At 33.0% G+C, this 13,906-nt stretch overlaps 1 protein-coding gene across 4 annotated transcripts in view; it reads left to right on the top strand.

Moving 5' to 3' along the window:
- LOC113519884 (phosphofurin acidic cluster sorting protein 1) overlaps nucleotides 1–13,906 on the top strand; it is a 189,622-nt gene that overhangs the window by 158,172 nt on the left and 17,544 nt on the right. For 2 of the 4 annotated variants that reach the window (XM_026905099.3, XM_052900537.1), the window contains exons 3-9: nucleotides 1,988–2,081; nucleotides 3,962–4,121; nucleotides 4,691–4,830; nucleotides 6,142–6,285; nucleotides 9,110–9,235; nucleotides 9,940–10,093; nucleotides 12,001–12,081. In XM_026905099.3, coding sequence (XP_026760900.3) covers nucleotides 1,988–2,081; nucleotides 3,962–4,121; nucleotides 4,691–4,830; nucleotides 6,142–6,285; nucleotides 9,110–9,235; nucleotides 9,940–10,093; nucleotides 12,001–12,081 — 899 coding nt within the window. The remainder of the gene's footprint in view (nucleotides 1–1,987; nucleotides 2,082–3,961; nucleotides 4,122–4,690; nucleotides 4,831–6,141; nucleotides 6,286–9,109; nucleotides 9,236–9,939; nucleotides 10,094–12,000; nucleotides 12,082–13,906) is intronic. The other 2 variants (XM_052900539.1, XM_052900538.1) reach the window with 2 other exon arrangements.

Raw genomic sequence — 13,906 nt, 5'->3', positions numbered from 1 at the left:
TAAATATGGGTGGTATATGAGGGGGGGGGGGGGTGGACTATTCTCGCTTCAAAATTGTCTGGTAATGTAGATATGTTTGAAAGTACGTGTACATATTGCGTCTCTTTCAAGCGATATTAATAAGGAGGTTTTCTTTTCGGTTGTATTTTATTTTTGTTACCTCATAACTCCGTCAGTTCTAAACTGATTTGGATTTTTTTATTTGAAAGGATATAAATTGGTCCCATTTTTTAAATTGGTACAGTAGTTTAGACCAAAACAACTGGTCACAATTAAAGACGGGTTTTTTGTGGGTCACGATCTTTAATTATTAAGAGACGAGACTCCTGTGGATAATAATCTCGAATAAGCCAATGGCGTCAAATATGACAAATTTGTTACGCACCTTTATAAGTTTTTTCAAAAAAATCGATTTTTCATAAGTAGTTTAATTAGTAATATCAAAATTTCTCTAAACTATTATCTGTATGACCTTAGGTCCCCTGCAGAATAGGCAAAGAGATCCAAGAGCCAACGGTCTCCATTCTGAATAATGTTAACATATATTTATATTCATGAGTATGTCTGTTGGCATTGACCTGGGCGTTTTCTATGTATGTAATATCTATGTATTTACGAAAAAAAAAGTATTTTGCTATGTCTTTCAGTCGTCTAGTATTCATAGTGCAAGCTCTGCTTATAGTTTGGGACTAAATGACAATGGGTAATATGTCCAATAGTATTTATTTGGGTGTATCTATTTCTAATTCGCCCTGCAGTCCTAGTATAGACTAGGCTACCCTATCCTCTCCCGTGGGTGTTGTAAGAGGCGACAACGGGAATTTAATGGTGGAAGAATGGGCAGTAGCGTCCCTCTTGAAACATTTTCAAAGCCTAACTGCAGTTGCCAACTACTGGCGAATATCCCAATAGGAGGAGGCCTATGTTTTACAATAGACAGTAATGGTTAAAAAGTTGATAATCTATTTCGAATCCTTATTCTGATTTGGTACTATTATGTAACTGATACTGCTCATGTCTATAGGCGATGGACACTACTTTCCATCAGGTGGACCGTCAGCTTGTTTGCCATTTTAAGTTGCATAAAAAAAGGTATTTTACAACTTTTATGTGAATAACTTTTTACATAATGTTACTAAGAAAATAAATCATTTGGTAAACTTATTCATCAATACCGTGATATTTGTTTACCTGGTAATCTATGTCATATGTTATAGAGCTTTTTGATTTGAGCTTCATTTCCATCAAAACATGACGTAAAGTATTTACGTAGCTGTTCTTCCTTGACCTGACTTCGGAAAATCTGATCTCGGAACAGTTTTATGGGCAGACTTTATTACTCGGAACATTATGTTCTTTGCCATTTAGTTGGCAACAAATATGTAGAAAGGTTTCACTTGGCATTGAACCTACTGGTAGTAAAATGTAATTGGGACAGCTTTTCCAATTGGGCAGTATCTAGACAAAAGATATTGGCGTATCTTATGAAAAATCTTAAGTGAGAAATCTTATAAAGTACTAATGAAGAAATTCTTTTTTTTTAATACTTTAATTTATGAAATTTATCATAAAAGACTTTAGGTATTTTTTCTATCAAATGTATGTATGCATTCTAAAGTAAGTTTAGTGTTTTTGGAAATATGATTAATGACAATCGAACCATTGAGCCGACTGACATTTTAAAATAAATTTGACTTTGACTTTTTGTTAAATACTAATTATTGTATCTTAAATTTCGAATATATCTCAAATACTGATTTTCGTTCGAAATAAATTTGGAAAATATGCACAAGAAATAAAAACCTTGACTTCTTTATTGATAATTAATAAAAACATTTTATTAGCTAAAATAGGTTCGTATGAGGTTTTAGTTATTAGGAATAAGGGGGTTATTGTTTTATTATATGGAAATATATATTTCATGAACAGATATATAATGTCATTTAAAGGATATAGTTATATTTTAAAATATCAATTTTTATTGCAGACTGCAAATAATGCTGCAGAGGCGTAAGAAATACAAGAACCGCACCATCCTAGGATACAAGACGCTCGCCGAAGGTGTTATCCGTATGGATCAGGTGATTACAATATCTCTTATATACCATACAGTCAGCATTTATTCTACCGTTGAATTTCAATAGTTTTTAAAAAAAAATATGGGAAGGAAATGACAATAAATTTTGAACCTCCAACACTGATGGCGCGTTTTTTCGTCAAGTCCTTTTTATACAACTTAGAATGACAAGCAAGCGACGGCCCACCCGATGGAAGGTGGTGACCGTCATCCATAAACATGAATTATCAGTGATTAAAAAGGTACTTTTTATATTTAAATTCCATCGGACCTCCCAACTGGATTGGATAATCAAGATCCCGTAATTAAAAAGCTCTTAGCTAATTGTAGTCAGAGGCTCACTGCTTGTTAAGCGCCGATCGAAACAGGATTCTTTGTCTTTGTCTCGGCTAAGACTGAAAAAGAAATAATTAATCGGTCGAAATTTAAACACATAAAATATATAATTCGTGTTTCCATTAAGCATTTGTGTTTGCATGGCTGTGTTTCGGTTTCAAGGTGGGGTACAGAGGAACATCTGAGTCCTCAGGAATGGCAACGCATGGGGGGTATCATGGGCGTAAGTTGTATAAAAAATATATATAAATTTAATATTTTGCAAAAAAAATCGAAGCACTTAAGAAAGTGCGGGTACAAATCCTGCCATGCTGATGTTATGAGGTAGTGTTTTACTACTTTAGCTATCACTTTAGCTACCATTTAGCCTGATACCTGACTCGAAATTAACAACACTACATTTGGAGATTCTGAAATAATAAAATTGCTATGTATTGAAATCATGTGTGAAATCGTCAGGAAAATTTGAAATACATATTATATTTGGGATGAAGAAGAATGTAGGCTACTTTCTTTATCCCAGTTAGTCAATATATCACGGCTACATTGACGAAGTCGCGAGTAAAAACTAATATAATTTAAATATTGAGTCATTCTCTAAACTTTACTACGACTGGTACGCTTGGAACTACGGAATCTAAATCTAAAATGAAACGTAACACTATACGTACAAATCATTCTTACCTGCTACTACACAAATCGTATTATTTCGGTCTACAAATAGAAGGTTTCATTCATGCAAAGCGTTTGAATCAGCAATTAGTGATTCATTCAATTGAGATGAGTGACTAATAGAGCGCGCATGTTTCCTGTAAGCTTCGATGCTCGTGTTTTAAATATCTACGTAGCTGACTGTATCGCTTTTCTACTATACTAAATAATCTATTTACTCCCAAGCCAGGTTCCTTCAGAGTTATGCAGGAAATAAAAGCAACTGTCAAAGAATTCTTACTTATAAAAATGTACTGGTACAACAGTGTTTTCTGCAGTGTTGCAGTAGAGAACACTATTACTGTTTAGGGCTGCGGTATTGTCATTGGGTCTGAAGATTAAAATAACCAGTGCAATCTCAAAAACAAAATCTATTGACAATAACCTGCTGCATGCTGGACAATATTACGCTACTCATGTGGTTGAAGATTTATTTTCCATGAGATTAGTTGTCATTTTGTTTGCCATTACAAAAAATGTGACGTCTCCGAGGATTTCAAAATCAGATAATAGTGCATTATCTAAAAAAATATATCTGATAGAAAAATAAAGAATAATATCTAGAACCAACGAAAGAATGCCAACCCTAAATTTTGTTTTCCTCTTCCACTCATTTTTTCTGTCTTTGATTCTTCCTTTACATTTATAACCATCCACATTCAAATAGTGATACGAGTAATTCTTAAATCATTCATTTGGTGTTCTGGATCAAATATTCACTGATATTCCATAGATCAGACGTTTGTAGTATGGTTGCTCATAACACTGACACTCCTTGAGCTTGAAGACCAGGCTGTTAGTCTGATTGTGTAACATTTAATATTATTGTTATAACAGGTACTCCAAAAATCCATGGACATGGAGTTGGAGCTGACAGGAGTGGGCGCAAAAGTGGGCGCGACGGCCGGACAGCCGGTCGCCCGGCTCGCCATCACTGGTCTAGCGTCCACCCCCGTCGACCATGACACAAAAAATAACAACACATTGCTTATTACTGGTCAGTATACTCCATTTAAATTAAAACCTATGTATCATTCAGAGTTAAGTCAGGATATCAGCAGCAGAAACAAATTGACCGATATAAACCGAGATACTGAGCTGGAGTACCAATGTGTTGGTCGTATCTTTAAGAATCAATAATTGATAATGACGAAAGATTCTCTATTAGCAGTCCCATACAGGCAAGTGGTATTAGGAAAGAAACAATTTTGTTTTTCCGGACTTGTTTTGTTCACGAAAAAAAAATCCATTTTGTGTAAGCTATATATGTCCATAACAACGTGCGTATAAAATTTTTGGGGTTGTAATATAACTAAGACCAAATTAATACCGAAGATTAACTCTTGTTGAAGTTGTCGAAGTTAAAGCCTGTGACAGGCGAGAAATGTTGGTCTTGCTTGTTTAAAGGGATCGTTTCTCCGTGGACAAAATAATCCCCGTCTGTTCTTCCATAATAGCTTTAAATCCCATTCATTCAAACAAATGTTTAAGTACAAATGTAATTTTTTACCTAAAATTTCATTTTCAAAATTATAAATAAATTTGTTTGAATGAATTAAATTTTAGAACGAGGCTACTCAGATGAAGAAGAGGAAGGCGAGTTCAGTTCAGTTGAAGAAGCTGATGAAATGACATACGGTGCGCAAGCGCGGCGACGGGCACACCGGCAACTTGCGTTCAACAAAGAGGACCTCTCTTATACCAAGGTAGGAAGATTTTTAGCGTATGATCGACGTTGGGATGATCAGAGTACGCTCGGAAAGAGTATACTACTCTTCCACTATTTCTACTATTGTCATTGGTAATTAAAGGATTACCCGTAACATTCGAGTAGCGAGAGAATTACGCGTTCCCCTGTATAGAGCCAATAATTAAAAAAAAAAAAACTAGAGGGTTGCCAAATCTATAGTAATAAATTCTGTAACAATTCTGGAGCGAAATTGAATTTAAGGTTACATTTGCCATTTTGAATATCACAGTCTTTGGAATTATGTTACTGAAGCCGTAATCAGAATAACGTAAGAAGAATTTATTTGTTATATAAACATTCTTTATTGTTAACTCCAAATAATATATTTATTTTATAAACAAGGGAAATGCACAATGGGCAGCCTTATCGTTGAAAGAATTTAAATTCTATAAATTGAATTTCTTAATTATCTTTGGCTGGATAAGAAATAAAAGAAAATGAAGAGTTGGACTCCATAATTTTGAGTTAACAATATTGTGGTTTACTAGTTTATGTACTCTAAGTTTAATTCCAAAACTTTATTAGATTGGTCTGTCAACTGGCAACCCTAATTGTCATTATTTCGGACTTGAGTTCTCAGCTTGTTACTGACAGAGTACTAGTATTAGTTACAGAGACCCGGCAGTAGTATTCGTTTCCACATTTATCTTCCCAAGTTATAATTTTCTTTATATTTTTATATAGTTCCTTTTCTATGTGCTTTTACAAGTTACTTTAATGTTTTTAATATTATTATTATTAAATTTAATGTTGCTATATTATAGTGCTTTTATACTATGCTTATATTTACTAAATATAATAATACATGGCTTAAGATATTTTCACAATTACTACTAACATTTTGAGAATGCCTTTGTTATTCTTATATTTTGTACTAAAATTTAAATAAATGATTACTTTATGTTCAACAAACTGTCACATTGATAGTTTATAAATGATTTGTCTGGACTTAGTGAACTAGTGCAAATGAATTAATTTAATTAGAATTTAATTAAAGCAAAACATATGTAACTATGTTTATTACAATACACTGCTGTATTGTACTTAATTACAGCTTTATGCCTTTTTTGTGTAAATATCATGTGAATATAGTGAAGCAATATTTATAGACCAGAATATATTGAAATAAATACATATAAAATTGAAATAAATACATGTTTTACTTTTTTTTTTTTTCGCTTAAAGTAGCAATGTTAAGGCATCATTAAACAAAAGCCTATATATATTAGCTTGAGGTAGCGTAATATAGACGTTGCATTGCACGCAGCTGTCCCGCTCTCGCGACTTGAGCTTCATGGAACGCGAAAGAAAGAGACAGAGCTATATGCACTCGAAGGCGAACGACAGGGACAGCGACAGCGAGCTGGAAAACGCGGCCGCTAAGCGCAAGGGCAGCCGCGGAAAGCTCGCGGTGAGCTTCCACACGCGAAATCCCTGTAGCGTTTGAGAATAGAGTTGAAATTTGCTTGCTTGCCCTTTGCATGTTATAGATGTCACCATTAAGACTGTATGTTTTGGGAACTATATTTGGTTAATATAAAGAGTCGTTTAGATCATTAGACGTAATGAACTAGTAACCGCTACAGTTTATTTTTTTTTTATTTTATTTTATACTAGTTATCTCTAATAACTATTACAAAGAAAGCGGTTTACTGTACTATAAAGAACTGATTGAACTATAGTAGGTATAGACTCTCAATTGAGCTAGGACCTAGATTTAAAGTTCGCTTTATACTCTGGTGGTGACATCTGTATACAGTAGTTGAATGTTGCTATAAAATAAGCTTATAATCGTTGTATATGTTATATATGTATTTTAATTTTTTTGGAAATTCTTTTTCTATTATCACATCTTATATAGTATGTATTCGAATTGCATAGAATGCATGCATTATGGGTATATAATTTCTATGCTCTTTTTGTTGACGTATTTCATTATATGTAGTACTTAGTTACAGAGACATTGATTTATTTGAAACAATGATTTACATTAGTAGTTTGTTTTGTGTAATTGATGCATGTGTTTTTATGGGAAGTACAATTAGATATGTAGAATAATCTAATGTAAAATAACGTCTTCTAAAAAATAGCTACTATATTTCTTGCTATTTGTGAGAATTTGTCCTCGACTACCTACTGTACCGAATGTATTCCTCAAACTAGCTGTAAGTTTTTAAATTAGGGTAAAATAAAATATTATCCTTATTTTGTGAATGTGTAAATTGAACCTAACGTAGATTATTGTTATTATTTTTTGCTAGATTTACGTTTGCGACTTCGTTCACGTGATCAGGTTTCACTGATCAGGATAAAAAATAGCCTATGTTTATCTCCATTTTGTATAATGCATATATACCAAATTTCATAGTAATTGGTTAAACTATTAAGGCGCCAATTGATAACAATCAAACACACTTTGATATTTATAATATTAGCAATAATAATATAGAAAAAGTACATCTGCCTACTTATAATAAATAAAACGTCGAGATTGAATGCATATATCGCATTTATTTCTATTTTTATTTTTAACTACTACATTTTTTTTAACGGTGACACATAACAGCAAGAACTTTTTTTAATGGATGATAATAGAATGGTAACCCCTCCTGTGCTAACGGTATACGCTGGCGTGATACCATAGAGGGATGATAGGTGAGAGTGAAAAGACAGATCAGTTAGCCTACGCAGATGAATACACCTGAATTCAACACGTAGATTTCCAGGGAGAACCACGTGGAGTGCGACCTGATAGGGTGTATTACTAGCAATGGGACTGGTACTCCACATTACTAACAATCACGTCCCCCCTAATATCAAGGACTAGGGCAGACCATCTCACTTTTCTTAATTTTTGTATGTAAATTTTAAGTGACATCTTGCACTGTCCACTTCGCGTTATGAAATGCATTATATATACATCTAGGTTATGAAGTATGAAATAAAAATCCGCAGATGTTATGGTACTTTATCATCTCTAAGATTATCTTATCTGTGTACACATATGAACATATTAAATCATGCATTAATAACGTACCAGCAGTGCAAACACTTCTATGGTAATGAACGGTTGTTTTTAAAAGAAATTTGAATAAAAACTTAAAAAGAATGGTTACATTGCTCTTGGAAAAATTCTTGTGTATTTCTAGTGTGTTTCTGTGTGTTTTCGACGGGTGTATTTGATTGGGAATTTCCAAAATAGTGATTATATGGAGGTGATTTAATACTTCAGTCAAAGTACCATAGAGTTCGTTTGGTTGATATTACTATTTTGAATTTAATATCTATCTAATAAAAAAATATAGGAGTATATATTATTATTTTATTCTCTACTGCCACTTACAGAATTATTTTTTTTCCCTATCACGACAAAAACTATCCTAGTCTGAAAGATTAGGATAGTCGAAGTAAACAATACACCTTTACAAATAGTCATAAAAAATAAATCATAAATAATTTCAAAAAAATGGTGTGATTAGATGTCATGGTATTATAAAAAAAAAATTGAGCGGTCTTAGCTGAGTTCTTCACTTGACACCAAAACTTAAGATATAATTTCACGTTTTTAGGTTTAGATATTTATTATATATACATATCGGTCACGCCTGTCTTCCATTGGGGTAGACAGAAACAATGAAACGCCAAATGCTCTAATTCAAACAAACCTCCTTCGCTTCCTTCACATTCATCATGTTCTATTCCATACATGTTCGTTGGTTACGAATACTTTAAATTTAAATACTTATTTTTTTTTTTTATACTTTTAAAACATTGTTCAATATCATAGACCTTTTTAAGTCTACCTGCTTATTAATAAACGGTGTTAGCATTCCATTTGTATTTTCAACCCGATGATATGTATACACATTTTATATTATATGAATAGAACATCGAGTCTCAAAAACGGATCAACTTTTTGTCATCTAATTGTCGAATTAGCCGATTAGTTTTTTTTTTCAGTATTCTATATATTTACACATACAATGTATCTTGACATATCTATATTTAATTATTTATTAAATAAAGTGAGTGTTAACGCATTAAAAAGATTCAAAAATCACAAAACAAAATAAATATATAAGTGATAAAGGCATTAGTCATAACTATTTATCACGCAAAGTTGTATGAAATAGTAGTCTTGCTTTTCTCGAAGCATTTGTATGGAGACACTCTATCTATATAATCATAGATATACATATAAATAATATATATATGAAATATTACCTACATTGCAGCAACGCAACCTGAAGCAGAAGTTCGCGGCTCTGCTGAGGCGGTTCCGTGTGCCCGAGGAGTTGTCGGAGCGTGGAGCGGCGCGCGACACCCACCACGCGCAGAGGGACATCGATGAGCTGTTTCAGGTAAATCATCAGGCCTCCTGTATTCTGGTAACTCAGTATGTACTCCTCCAACCACACCTCGGACATTTTATACAAAAACAACTACAGAATCAACGTCTTCACAGGTTTTTTTTTTTTATACCTGGTATCAGGCCGTATGATGGCAAACAATCATACAGCCTGATACCAGGCCGGCAACACCGAAGGCATTACGCGCGCGTTGCCAACCTGAAGAAACCTCTTTACTCTTTTTTTAAAAAGCACATGCTGTAGTCTCTTGAGAAAATCTCGACAGGGAGCTCATTCCATGAGCGTTCGTGGGAGGAAACGTCTCTGAAACCGCGCTGTACGCGACCATCTAAGCTAAGGTATGAGGGTAGACTCCCTGTGATGGCGTGATGTAAAATGGTAGAAAGTAGCTGTGGGCATCATATTGAAAAATTCCTCTAAGCATAATCCGTTGTACAAGCGGTAGACTACGTAGAGTGAGGCAAAATCTCTCCTAAGAATTAAGGGTTGGGCCTGGTAAGCCTGGGGTTAACTAAGCGTGTCATGACTAATTTGATATAAAAAAAATAGGCATTTAGTAACAGCAGTGTCCCCCCCCGCACTAAATCTTTTAAATAACAATCCATAATTATTCGACATTCCTAAATTTTCCCCATGTTTAATATTACCCATTTCATAGGAATTTCATATCTTTTAAAACGACCTCTTTTATTTAGGAGCTGGATTCACTCTCATGCGGCGAAGGCGAGGACTCTGGTCCGGATCAGATGGACACAATCAGCATAGGGTCCACGCCGAAACCATCGCTGAGGCCGTTCTTCAGCAGCTCCAGGAGTCTGGCCAACCAGGAACATCACAGGCATTCCAATGGTATTTGTTTATATGGAAACGAAAATATTCCTAAAATGCCAGATCATATAATATAAAAAAAATATAAATGAATAAATAGAACATTTTTTTTATGGAGTAAAATCAAACAATAATCCTTCCTATTAAGCGCTATTGATTACGCTAGTAGAATTGGTACAATCCCTTTACTGGTAAGAAGGGATCTTCACTTTAGTCGAATCAAATGATAAATTTACCGAGGATTAACCATGATGGTTTACAGGGAAACCGCATGGAGGTAGTTCTGATATTGCTAGCGTTAGCAGCGAGAATCTGAACTCAGGACCTCGTTAAGCAAAGGAACATGCAAAATTTGATACTTTTTAGGTTTTAATGGCTAAAACCACATGGCATAGTTATAACAGCTAGTGGTATAGATTTTGAGATAATATATTATATTCGCTTGCTAATGTTGGCGAATGCAATCCAATATATGTATAATAAACAACTACATATATATGTAATATTATGATTTAGACAGATATTTTTTTTAAATTTCTAAATAAATCAAAGAAAAATAATTGTAAATATTAACCGAAAATATCAGAAATATTTAATCATTAGCGAGAGGTAGAATTATAATAGGAATTCATATGTATTTATAACAATTGACCATAGTTTAAATGTGTGTACATCACCATTTGTATATTACAAAATAATAATCATATTATAGTATGTAAAACTGAGTAACTATATTAATTTTTAAAGAGAAAGAAGGGTATATGATCTTTCTTTCTTTTTTTATTTTTGCTTGAGCATCATCGGTATACAAAATAACCCAAGATACACATTTCCATAAAAATGTTAGTTTATCCATCCAAAGGTTAGCTGGAAGAGATCGCTTTTAGCGATAAGATCGCCCATTGTTTTCTGATTCTGATTATTTCTTGTAATTGTTTATATCTATAATAAGTTTACTATTGTAATCTTTTGGAGAAAACAATAAAAAGTATCTATCTATTTATTTGCACATAAAAATGTGTCAAAGTTATTAAATAGATTATAATTATTTTAAATTTTTAAGTACACTTCGTCAAATTTGTCACTGGCTGGTTAGAAATGAATGCATAATATGTACAGATGCGCTCTTGGGTTCTTTTGTACATCAATGTTGAGCATCGACGCAATACACTCAGAGTACAGTGCATTTTGTGACCGCTTCGATTTTGTTTTGCATTACTGCATACATAATGAAGTGCATAACTATATGTCGAACATCATACATGACATGAATCTATATATATATATACATATATATTTTGTGATTTTTGTTCACGTAACGCTGTGTGCATAGAGTAGTGCAAGCGTACGTGTGCGGTGGAGTGTGTTTAGAGAAAACCGACTTCAATTTAACAAAATTACTAACTAAACTCTTTTTACAGTGATATATTTTAATTAAAAAATGCATCGACAAAGAGATCTTGAAGTAATCGGTCAATTTACCGAAAACAACCAGAAGTTACTTTTTGATTGGAAGAGATGTCTTATAGAGATACATCTTTGATTAAATTGTTTTCTCCTTCTATTATTACTGTATTTTATATAATAATTCTTTATTAATACAAAGAATAATATAATTATAAAAAATCCCGATTGTTAAATTTATCCAGTTTTACGCGGTTGACAGTCGCCATGTTTATTTTATTAAATAATATATAAGCATATTATCGTCCATTCTTCATTCATTGACAATCAAAAGGAATTTTTGTATGAAAGGATCATACAAAAATATATAATTAATTAATTGCAAAGTTTACATACCAGATTTTTACATTTATATGTAAATTTTTTGAAGTCGGTTAAATGCATATCTTAAGACAATAGTACCCACACACACGGGTACGTATCCACCGCACACGCACGCCCACATGAAGGTACCGCATGCGCAGTGGCCCGGCACTCAAGTCTCGCGTCCGCCGGCGAGCTGGCCTCTGTCCGCGAGCGACACGGCGCCACCGTCCCGCCCACAGGTACCGCTTGTGACGTCACGTGTCACGTCCGCGCGAACGAACGGGGTGCGTGCGCGCAACTAGCCATTGACAAGCCTATTTCAATATATGTATCGGAGTGCTTTGGTCTATACTGTACATCGATATAAATAAAATTAATCGCTAAATGTATTTCTAAGCGCAAAAATCAAGAAGGGTTGAATCAATTAGTTTTTTTTTTTTAATATACTTTGAAATCCGAGGAAGGTCGTTGTGAATACAAAAATTGCCCGGAAAGAAGTGAAAACTCAATTTTCTTTTTCCCATACAAACTGTTCATACCAATTCTAACATTTTAATCAAATATTGAAAGAAATACATCAATCTGCCATTAGTCCAATGGTTGTTGTCACAACGCCGTCTGTCGGATCTGAAAGTAAAAAAAAATTTTAAATATTTTTCGAGAAAAAATGCTGTTTAACATTCAAACTAATATTATAAATGTTAAATTAAGTCGATTATTTTTTGATATCTTAAATTGTCATGAAATTTAATATCACGTAGTATTTATGATGGAAAAGGACATAAGATACTTTTTATTCCAACCAATAAATATATCTCGGTTACAAGGTATAAAAAAAATTTCATACCAATATCAAGGACAGCCAAACATATCTTGGCTTAACTATAGATAGTAAGTTTAATTGGAGTAAACACATCGAAAAAATTTGTAACAAATTAAGACAATTTTTAGCTAATATAGTCATCCTTAGACACCGAATTCCCTTTAAGGTAAAATTGATGCTGTATAATTCATTGGTCAAATCTTATGTTCAATATGGGTTGTCAAGTTATGGCCGCACTTATAAAACATATTTAAATGATATTTTTAAACTTTAACGTAGAATTTTAAGAACTATTGTATCTCCCAAAATTAAGATGCAGTATTATGACGATGATACTGGTCTTTTTCGACATTGCAATATTTTACCTGTACATCTACAATTTAAATACACATTTCTTAAGGAAAACTTTTTTAACAAAAAATATTGGAACGAAATTAATCATGCTGTATATACGAGGGCGGTCGCACGGAAGCAACTTTGTACCAATAGCGCTCGCGTAAATAACTGTTATGGTGAGCGTACGGCTGACTACCTGGTTCCTCGATTTATTAACGAACTACCCACCGATGTACGATATAACATTACTATTAGCAACATCAAGTATAAATTAAAACGATACTTCTTGCATGATATTAACACAATTTAAATAATTTTAATGTATTTAGTATTAATATAAACCTACGTGGTTTCTGAATGCTAATGTAACATAAATTCTGTAACTTGTATTTTTATTGACAATAAATTAAAAAAAAAAAAGTTAGTCAGTTACATAGTTCACTATCTAAAAACGTGAAAGAAATAAAAAAAAAAACATAAATTTCCTAAAGGCCTACTGAAGGCCAGAATAGAACAGAAATAATTTTTGTTCAAATACACTTGTTTACAAGCTCGTTTAAATCGTTACATTATAAGATTCTACTGTTAAGTTCGAAATGGAAAATAGACCAATAATATATGGTAGGAAAGTATAGATCATTGTACTCAATACAACAGCCTTGAAAATATAAAAAAATTCAGTTTTAAATGATATGCATTATATATTTTTTGTATATTCGAGTTCATGACTATTGACCTAAGCTTATCTCCCCGTTTGTTTAGCTTTGCAAAGATTACTAGTGCTCTTATGTTGCTACTGACCAAGATCTGAGACAGAGTTGAAATGTCACTTTACGCTACTGTATTTAGAAATCATTATTAAAGTTTCTTATATATTTTATATAAGTTTTAAAAAGAATATATTT

Source organism: Galleria mellonella, unplaced genomic scaffold (genome assembly GCF_026898425.1).
Source record: "Galleria mellonella isolate WM207_F2 unplaced genomic scaffold, CSIRO_AGI_GalMel_v1 utg65, whole genome shotgun sequence".
NCBI classification, from domain to species: Eukaryota; Metazoa; Arthropoda; class Insecta; order Lepidoptera; family Pyralidae; genus Galleria; species Galleria mellonella.
The sequence above is the reverse complement of the archived record's forward strand: the minus strand, read 5'-3'. Positions and strand labels throughout refer to the sequence as shown.